An 11,075-nucleotide genomic window follows, 5' to 3' on the forward strand; every position below is an offset into this window, starting at 1 on the left:
TGAACAAGGGGCCTTTCACAAGGGATAAATTGCTATGCATTGCCGCGTACCGTCTAAATTCGGGAGACGTTGCACGGCGGTTCAAATTTTGTCAGTAAGACTCTGACTCTGCCCGCTTCCTCCCCAGAAGATTTCTGCGCTAAACCGAAAAAAGGCCGCAAATCAGCGCGTGACGAATTGCTATGCATTGACAAGCACCGAATAAATATCGGAAATATTGCACGGCGGTTTAGATTTAGTCGTAAGAGTCTGATTCTACCCGCTTCCTCCCCAAGGAGGTGGGTTTCCCCCAAAAAAAGGCCGCAAATCACATAAAACTTAGCCGTCATTTAGCCGGATGCCTGCAACTTAAAGTCCTAATTAATAAAGTATCAAGCTTGTTTATGAAACAAACTCCAACTGAGATAGTTTTGCAAGCAGTGAAGATGAGCAGTAATTAAATACTACCAAAACTTGTGTCGAGCCAGTTTGGCACTGAGACGCTTAATTTGTTCCGGAATACGCTCTTTATGGATATGAGGTAAGAACTGGTTTTAATATTTATATTTAGGTTGGATATTTATTAAATTGAGTTGAAATAAAAAAATAATCAAGAACAATTTTATTATACGTAATTAGTATAGTAATTTTTGAAACAGGATTTGACAAAAAAATTATGAGAAGACTAACATCCAAAATGTTTAATTTGAATTCCTTAAGCAGTGATTCCCTTTCCTTAAATATGTACTTAGTAGCTATTCAGTACCAGTTATCTAATTTCGAATAACTATGATTTAATTTTATTTTACGCTATTTTTACAAACATAAATCATAAGGTTTTATGGAGTTTCTTTCCGGTTCTCTTCCATTGATTTGACTGCACGGAGAGCCGAGTGGTTGAGGTCATCACGCCAAACCCACTTTGCACCCATAAAGTGCAGGTTCGATTTAACATGCTTTATCAACTTCATACATGACTTAATGGTACCTACTTTCACTAGCCTTTTCAAGTACTCAACAACATTTGTTCAAAAATCAAGCAAAAATGTCACATAATTAAATTTTCAGGCACTGCCTATGAAAAATAATGAGGTAGCAACTTGTTTTAATGAACTCTATTTGTAGAGCTCGATGCAAAGATAGGAGTATGCTAATTAGGCTGCCATCAAAGGCTTGCCTGCTCTTTGGAAAACTAAAACTACACACAAGTGATATTTGTTTTATACTAATGAAAAAGAGTAAGTGATATATTTTCGTTATAATTCGTAAATTAAATTAATATAATAGTTAAAATCATCTTGGATAATTGATTGTTAAATTCGGAATAAATTAAGGCGTGCTTGCTGCTTGCTATATAACTGCTATTTTAATTACTTTTTCTAAAGATTTCAGCTTATTATTTTTTGGGGTTCCGAACCCAAAGGTTGTGATGGAACCAGATTATAAAGACATCTCGGTTCGTCCTCATTTTAAAAAGCTGTATGAAAATAACTTTATTAATAAACATTAAAGAGTCCATGATTTAAACCAAATACAGTTCTATCATCTTCTAAATTTTTCGACTCAATATTATTAATTAAAGTACATTCTATTGAGAGCTTCCAACATAACATATTTTCTATTTTCCGTTCACCTAGAACCCAATATCATAAATCAGCAACGCTATTTCTCTTTCCTGATATTGATAATAAATTGATAAAAGTAGCCATAGTCATTTTGCTATTCGTTAGAAAACAGGCCTTTACAAAATGGTTTATCAAATATTTTAAAAGAACTTTATTTATGACAAGATCCCTTGTAATATACCTTAGGAATCAATTACGAGGAGGCTAGTTTTCTATTATTATTTTATTTTATAGTGAGTTTTATCGCTCGGTGTGGGGAGTAATCGTTAAAATTATCGAACTGAAAATCTGAAATGTATATGAATTCGCATTTGAAAAAGCACACTTATGAGTTAAAAATAGTATAGAAAATATTCAAATTACGGAATTCAAATATTTTTTTTATTTGTAATTTTGTATATTACAAGATAGAATGTAGTATTGCTCAAAATTATCTTATAACATTCTAAGTTTTTACATCAATAAGAAGCTACATAGAAATTCTCATCGAGTGAACTGTTAAAAATACATTTAAAATCAATATAGGAACTATTTAAATCGGTTATTGAGTATTGAATCGGGCCGAACGGGCTCCATTAGCAACTTAATCAAATTAAACCTAGCGCGAACGATAAAGTGTTCGGTACTTACATACCATTACATAAATGCCAAGTGTAAGCTTTCAAGGGACTCTAATTGGATGTAATTAATTCGATTTCATATGATTTAGGTTTACTTCTGGTGTGTTGCTGCTACAAGAGATGGAATTTTGTTGGGACTTGCTTCGTTGTGTTTAATATCAGTATTTTGATTAATTTTAATAATAAAGTAGCAGTTTTTCTTTAAAACATTGATATTTCTTAAGTTTTTTTGTTCTGTATCGGTTAAAGGGTGTATTCGGAACCACGTTACTTAGGCTCTGCTCACTGTCCTTCTGGACGTCTAAAGGTCTGGTCGCATTGTGACGGCATTGTGTTACAAGATACACCTCATGAACCATAACAGCAAGAAAGTTTAAATTTTCACCGATTATGTATTTCTCTAGTAAAATAAAAATTGATGTTAAGCAACTGTTGCTACGGTCGTAAATTTTCATGGCGGTCGTAAATTTTTTTAATTAGTATCCTCTGAGCTGATTTGTACGACAAACTCAGTGCCGCGGGTCCGACTCGCACGATCTGGTGAAACTACTACTACTAAAGCCTATCCAGGTTTTCATAAATTGCAAAAACATAATACTTTTAATAACTTTTATTTAGACATGAGTAAGATCTGTTGATGAGTTTGCTTTAAACAAAAGTTTTTTTTTATTATTTGAAACCATGTTACATCACACTACAAACTACAATAGAAAACAGAATGTGCTGAAACAAACTTAAATCATGAATCCTTGTAAGTTTAGTTTCAGCATCAAACGTTCGCTGAACAACAAAGCTTCAACACTCGGTCCCGTATCTAAGTTTTTCTCAGCGACTACACAGATAAAAACGGTTTGATTTGCAAAGGGAAGTTCGTTTCCGATATTCTTTACTTATATTACGACTCAACTTCCAACAATCCCTCCAGTTTTCTCCGAAGTTTCCTCAACGTATCTAGCTCGATAAATCTACAAAGATTCTGTGAAGTCATCAAAGAAGTATTGTAGTTCGGCTCCCAAATCTTCCATTTAGAATTTCCAATTCTCACGTGCAGTTTATACTTAGTCCGTAATTACACTTAACTGCAGTTCTTACCGCGGTTTGGCTTCCGATTGCACGGCTGATTTAATCCTAAAATCCATGCAAATTTAGCTTCATTTGCACCCACATATCGTACTTTCTCGTCGATAGCTCTATACTAAAAACCAGAGCTATAAAGTTAGCCTAACCGGCCATATCGTACGCCAGCACAACGCCTAATACTAACCACAGACTAACCATAACAATAAACAATTCCGGATTGGACTGTGCCATGGAAACCACACGTCCGAAAATCCGGTCTCCCCTAATCAGATTTCAATTTATGGAATGACAAAATTCTGGCGCTGCAAATACGACCCTAAATTCATAGGGATAAAGTTCAAAATTTCATAAAGCGGATTCAAATTTTCAAATAATTTTCAATTAAAATTAGACTTTGGAAATTCGAGGATAGGGTAGAAATTAAAACGGCTTGGCCTCTAAGATAATTCTGAATATTCTCATCATAAACATGATATGTCTGTTTGTGTGTTAGTTAAACGTGGATCAGTATATAATTTGATTTTCATGTTCGTTTCAAGTTGAATTTGGGGGTTCAAATAATTACTCATGAATGTCATATCTTGTCAGTAAATGTTGACTCTTCATTTATTTTCATTTTGATGGAATGAGCGCGCTTAACATTGATGAGTTCCATAAAGTTTTTAATGAGAGCAGTTAGAATTTAAGGGCAGAAACACACGCAAGATATTGACATATACCGAATGTTGCAAAAAGTCCCGATAAGTGTGATATATTAAAAAAAACACCGATGAAAAAGAAAAACGATATGACTCCTATTGAAAGGGCATGGTCGGACCACAATCGCCAATCACAAACAAATGGTACTCCAAAATAGAACATTCACACATACATGAACGTAAACATGCAGGATAGTAGTGATAGTGGGCTCATGACGTCTGCGGTGACATAGTACGCGTGGCGGCGCGACCGCGGAATGCGTTGACAGTGACATGGAATTGACGGCCGGGAATGTGAACAGGGAAACATTGGCGCGTTGTTTGTTAGTAGCTGCACTAGTTGAATATTCTAATTTAAAAGGTAAAGTTAATGATGATTTTGTATTGGCTAGGATACCGGAGTGGTATTGGTTACTGTGACGAATCACAATGTGCGTAATGTGTCGTTGGTTCAATCTCCACGTAGCACTATCATTTTTGTGAAAGACGAATGCTTGTTCTGAGTCTAGGTTCTGAGTCTTGTGCATGTCAATTCAATATTCATAAAATCCTCGCGTCACGATTAAATTTCTTATTGCGGAAATCTTTTTTTTTAAGTAGTTCAGGAAATGGTATTTTTTCGGGTAAAGATCTAAGGGGTATAAATGAAGATATAGATAAGAATTGATTTAAATAAAATAGAGGGTGAATTTAAAATTTGAATGGCACTGAACTGCTGCCTGATTTAGTAGGATTAGTTGAAAGAAGAAGACTAGCTTACAAAGGTAATAAAAATAATATGAATGATTTGGACTTTAAAATAATAAAACGCATTGTCTGCGCATGCCATCAAAATTATCATAATCCACCTATTTGTACGGTCTGTGTACGAGAGCATTCATTTAAGGTAAATAATGTTTATCATTATTTTTACTAATTCGGAGATTAGTTCTTTGCAAATTTGTGTCTCCTTTTAAATTAAAGTCATGAAAAAATCCGAGTATCGTTCATTCGTACGCATCGTTAGCAATGATTAATAACGTCACTTTGTACGCTCACCTGGTGTTCAATGGACCGATGACTAAACAAATATAATCCATCAGATGCTGATAATGTGATGTCGTTTATTTTGTGATGGACACGGGTCCTGGTTGCTAACGATTTATGGGACGGGATTTAGGTGTGAGATTTTTGCTTGAGATCTTTTAATGGGATGGTTTATCCTCGAACTTGGTGGTATATGGTTTTATTTTATAGGACTTCTATCTGGCACGATGGATAGACCTTCTACACCTTATTTATATTTATAGCCTATAGAGATTCTTGCCGGTTCTTCTCTATGGGAATGACATTTTGGAAGGGGCAACTGGTTTTGAAAATAAATCTAAATTAGCTTACCCTAAAAAGGAGCACCCACATTAGCTACAATTACCAAGAAACAATTCTTCATGTAAGCTAAAAATAAGCCAAAAAAGTTAAGGCAATTGAGCATTTCTAACTAAGAGATATCAAACAAATTGACGACAAAATGATACTCGAAAACACTTAAAAAGCAGAAACACAATCCCGAAACAAAAGAAGTACAAAGAACACATTAACCTCCCCCCTCAGGATCAGCAAGCCAGTTAAAAATAAGCGTCAAACAAAATAAATATATTATGAATTAGAAATTAGAAAACGTACACGCACATTACTTATTCACTTACAAAGAAAAACTTTTCGTACGTTTCATCCCATTATGAATATACAAAGGGAATTTAACAGATGTTGCTTTATTCTTTATTCGAATGTTTTCTTTGTGTTTAGAATTCTGCTGATCTTTATGATGTTGATATGGGGGAAGTCTTAAATGTATTTTGATCGAATTGATAGATAGCAGAACGTTTATCTTCCCGTCCTCATTGACTATTGACAGTGGTTTTGCTAGCATGTACATTCAAAAACTGACCTAACCAGTAACATCTGGGCAAAGGATGCGCAGGGCAGAAAAAACGGCTGAAAAAGGAAAGGTCACTGCTGATTTCAGGCTGATGCGATGAATTTTTAATTTAATATGATAAGGCCTACCTAATGTTGTACAATGTTTTGTAATCTTATGAGAGTGATGATATATCTACAAAAATGTTTATTTGTGTTTATTATATCCACTTATCTCCTCTGGCATAAATCCCTGATCAAGCAAAAAGCCTGATCTAAATTGAAATCAATACAAAAATACTTCGAAATTGTAATGACTTGAAAATCATCGAGTCGTAACAAAATCGGTACCCCAATAAAGTGCCATTTGGAAACCCGACGCACAAATTGCAAAATAAGTACCATTTGGGCATTTATATCCGCATCATTTGAAACAGTTGAGTGACTTTTACCGACTGTACAAACAATGTATTGAGTCGTATTGACATTATGATTATTTGTTAGACCGTACTTTATAATTTGCATAAAATGTTTTTCTTTTGTTGTTATGGGAAATCGCTCACATGGCAATACTTGGATATATCATTTAGTAATTTATTTAACCATGTTTGAACACCAACAAATAAAAATAGCGCATATTATTAAAGAGGAGTACAAAGGTACTGCTTACTTCTTTAAGAAATCTCTTTCAGCAGATCTGTAAGTTTGTAATTTGAAGATTGAGAGATATTGTATGATGAACTTTGATATTTTTAGTTTAGACGAGTTTTGATATTTTTATTTTATCATCAAATTTTTTTTGAAACAATTCAACAAGAATCTCTAAAGCTTGTCACGGTGTGAAAAGAAAAGAAAGTTTCTTTTCTTTCAATTTCAAATTCGTTAACCACATAGCAATATTTGGTAAACATCAAAGTAACGCAACCGGCTTTTCACTCAAGGTCACGGTTAATAAAGACTCAAATTACAGTCATCAAAATGAAATTAGATTCCCATTTATTCCATGCAAACAAGCACAAAATAAAGAATAAGGATTCGTTTAAATAATAGCACTAAAATTACCATCTCCGTTACAATATCGTGGACGTTTAGCTTGGTTAGTTGCATTTAAAGCTGGTAATACTGATAAAAATCGTTTTATTTTTGCATACAAATTGGAAAAATAATCTGGAAAATCATTTCATTGAATTTTGGACTTCAAACTTACTAACTCACCAGCGATTCAATAGAAGAGAATATGCCATTTATTTCGTACGAAATTTGAGAGTTCTTGCCAAAACCACTGCCCTTTGTGCGAAGCTCCAAAAACGCTAGTTACTTACATAGACGAAAATTTCTCAACAATAGTGCAATCAGCTCAGATCGATCGACGATCAACGTTGCAGAACATTAAAACGGCTGTCACGGAGAGGAAGCCGGTGAATTGACGACAGCGACTGACTCGATCCTTCGATTCCGGTAACTGCCAATAGATTTGTCGCTCAGCTCTCATGGTTGGAAATATTACTATTATAATGACATTGTGAATGGATCTAGCGTGTCCTTATGTGAAGCAATTTTTGATACAGATTTCTTATCAAGGTCATGTGGAATTGAGCTTGCTTGCAGGCAGAATACAGTAACTTCTAGATAATAGGATCTTTCCTACATGTTGGTAATTATGTTATTTTGTTAATAAAAAAAATGATTTTTAAAATCAGAAATCTTCTATGATTTCTAGAACCTTTGATTTGATTATTTACTGAGTAAAAGACACTATGGTTTTACATATGTACTTTCCTATTTTCATTCTTATCTTTCACGGAGCTTTTGAAGCTAAGTGGCTGAGTTACGTGCAAAGTAAGTGTTAGACATCAAATCGAAACTCCGGATAATAATATCTTAACAGTCATGTCGATATGCAAAACACAACAACTGATACACATGAGCGAAGTTTTGTACAACCGTACATACATACAAAACCACTTCCTATTACAATATGCGGTTTGATCTCTACATAGACAAGTCAACATATAAACACAAACAGAATTTCTATTACTTAAGCTTCAATAACCAGTGGAACAAGGACTACAAAAAACTCAACCGTCAATATCTCAAATATAATTTTATTACATATTTTACGACGATCTGAAATTCATGTGTCACCCTAAAACCTTTATGTCGTGCCTCTGTCGGGGTGTATCACATAAAACGGATCATGCGTGAGGGTACACGTAAAATTGTGGACTATCTTTTTATTGTGTTCGTCTTATTTCGGAGACAATGTGACTTAGATAGAGTTGTAGAGATTTAGTGCGGAATCCGGGTTATTATCAGACGTTATTTAGTTATCTTTTCCTGATATTTGTGTTATGGGGTTAGCAGAAATATGAACGCGTAGAGATGCTTTACGGTTTCCAGTGTATTTTGGTCTATCAAGGTTTACAGATTGATGCAAAAATAATAAAACTTTTCTGTACATTTGGGATATAAAATGCAAAAGTTTAGGTTAGATCACGGTTTGGACAATAGCCATAATATGTATTACTAAGAAACTTGCTTTTAGGCGTCACTTCTTGATTACATATTGTACACAAGGTCCACATTACAAAAAAAATACTAGGCTGTAAAAGTGTAATGTCAGGAATTTCATCTCCAAACGGGACAAAAGTTTTAAGCCTCTGCAAAAAGACACAAAACTAAAGCAGCCTCGGTAATTAAACGAAGTTAACTAAAAACTAAACAAGGACAAACATTAGTTGGTACAACAAGTTGCAATTCATTTAATCCTCTTGTTAAGTAGTTAGTCAGTTGGAACTGGTCAACTCCTGGATGGTTCTCGACGGAATTCCAGAGGATTGCAACTTGCTACTTTATGTTGGAACGATTTGGGTTTTATACAAGGGAGCTGCATTGTTGGGGCTTTGGGAATGTTCGTCCAGTGTATGGTTATTTAGAGGATGTTGTAATTAACGAGGGGAGTTTTTATGTTTTGTTTTTGTTACACTCTAAATACCAGCTTTGCTCAGACGGAAAACTATATCTTTAAAGTCAGTGTGCAAAAATGTTTCCTTACCTTTAATATCATTGGAATACATTTTAACTCAAATATAGGAATTGGACTCAGAATGCAGAGTAGCTTTCACAAAGATTATGTGTTCAGCCATCTTAGATCATTATTTTCATCCTTAGCCGATAGAGTACCACCATTCTCAATATTACCTACCTTCAAGAGCACCTCGTGTTACCCAAGATTAATAGGTCTCATGCACTTTAACACCAGGTGGGACCGTATGCATATTATAAAAAGCGAAATAAAAATACGGAGCCACTTACTTCAAGTGTATCGAATATGACTTGAGTAGCTTTTTAGAACGGGGGAGGAGATAAGAGGAATTTTATGCCTTGATTCCGATGTTTCCTAGGTTTACTACCTGACGGAACTCGGAGTTGTAAAGTGCTAAGTGTAGGAGATGTGAAGCTCTCAAAATACGAACAGACTGCTCTCGTTAGACGTATGTACATATGTATATAGAATTTAATCGTTTTGTAAACTTTCGAGAGGAAAATTTTAATGAATTCCATAAAACAGTTTTTAGACCAAGAGAAGCAATAATTTAATTTAGCTAAACGATTAACAGCAATTAGATTTTTAGGACATTGAGTTTCACTAATGAATACTATTACAATAACCGGATTTTTGGGCAATTGCTTTCTACTACCTGTTGTTTAAGATTTCACCAAATAATTCAATAAAACTACATTTCCTCTTATCCCTCGAGGGAATACAGTCTCGATATACCAAACATACAAGTATGTGACAACTTTTGATAAATAACAATAAAAAGGTATACTTCATATTACTGTTACTGTCAGCTTTCAACTTCTCGAGGCTCCCAAGAGGTTCCTGAAAGACTTTCATATAAAAGACAACGATCTGACAGTTGCCTGAAACCCTAAAGGCCCGTCACATTTTAATAACAATTTACACTAAAATTTTCGTGACCGGAATCTTGAAGGGCTGATTGAAAATATTTTGTAACCCTATGACAATTCCTTTTTAAAAAAAATGCCATGTTTTTGAAGGCAATTGAATATAGTGTGTATTAAAAAACCTGTCTAAATATTTAAAAGGCCGTAGTGTAGCGTATAATGATTAAGTGCTTGCGATTGTTTATTGGTAAAAACAAAATATTTTTTCCTTTTCGAAACCTTTAAATGATATATGAAAATTCCCGATAATATTCGTCGTTAAATGCTGCCATCAAGAAATATGTTTTATGTGATTTTTTAGCACGTCTTTCATGTCACCTATATCTTCCAATTTTATATAGATATTGTATAAAACCGTAGACATATTTTTGATAAACTATTAATGAAATCACTTCTTGAATTTACTACTTACCAAATAATAAACTCCGAAGGGCATGACGACGACTGCCACCAGTAGATCCGCGACCGCCAAGCTCACTATAAAATAATTAGTCACTGTCTGCAGCGTCCTCTCCCTCACCACACTCATAATCACTAACACATTACCAAACAACGTGAAGAATGGAAAGATCAACAGCAATAACGCCCACAAATTCTGCTCAGAATCGTCCACTTGCCTATTAAAACATGATATATTAAAGGTACCATTATAACTACAGTTTGTGTAACCGTACACATCGGCCAAATCTATTGAAGAGTTGGTACTAAAGTCATGGGACGTGTTACCGTAAAAATAGTCACTAAAGTCTTCGACTAGCTTCATAAAGTCTCCGCTATTGTTCGCATCTCTGACTTCCACTTTGAGTGTGGTGTTCCTGACGTCGGGCGGCTTCTTTGAAGGGTACAGGTACGTTGTGTAATGTGTGTTGTTGTGGTACGGCACTAGCGTTGTGCTCATCGTCACTTCAGGCTGGCTCGGCTTCAGCGTCATTATTCCTCCCCGTCCCGTCCATTTGTGCTAGTTGAAGCGCATCTGAAACGAAGAGAAAAATTTGATTAATGCCTTACTAAATACTGTTATTATTCATAGTGGGAGAGAGGAATTTTTATGCTGTAATTGGTGCGACAATCCATTATGTCTTAGCCAGATTGCGCGTTACAATTTTCTCGCATGAAAAATGGGTATATTTTTTTATTTAACACCATTAATGAAGAGTTCATTATAGTCTGTAGTGTTTATTTTCCGGACAATATGGTTTATTAAC

At 34.7% G+C, this 11,075-nt stretch overlaps 1 protein-coding gene across 1 annotated transcript; it reads right to left on the minus strand.

Moving 5' to 3' along the window:
- Window positions 1-10,258: 10,258 nt before the first annotated feature.
- LOC113503929 (dopamine D2-like receptor) lies at window positions 10,259-10,801 on the minus strand. Its single transcript, XM_026886072.1, has one exon. It carries the CDS (start codon window positions 10,799-10,801, stop codon window positions 10,259-10,261), a length of 543 nt encoding a protein of 180 aa, XP_026741873.1.
- Between the last annotated feature and the right edge of the window lie 274 nt (window positions 10,802-11,075).

The sequence above is a fragment of the Trichoplusia ni genome, chromosome 20, assembly GCF_003590095.1.
Source record: "Trichoplusia ni isolate ovarian cell line Hi5 chromosome 20, tn1, whole genome shotgun sequence".
In the NCBI taxonomy this organism is placed as follows: domain Eukaryota; kingdom Metazoa; phylum Arthropoda; class Insecta; order Lepidoptera; family Noctuidae; genus Trichoplusia; species Trichoplusia ni.

Excerpts from the sequence above, each read along its gene's own strand:
- LOC113503929 (XM_026886072.1), bottom strand. The coding sequence starts at position 10,801 with ATGACGCTGAAGCCGAGCCAGCCTGAAGTGACGATGAGCACAACGCTA.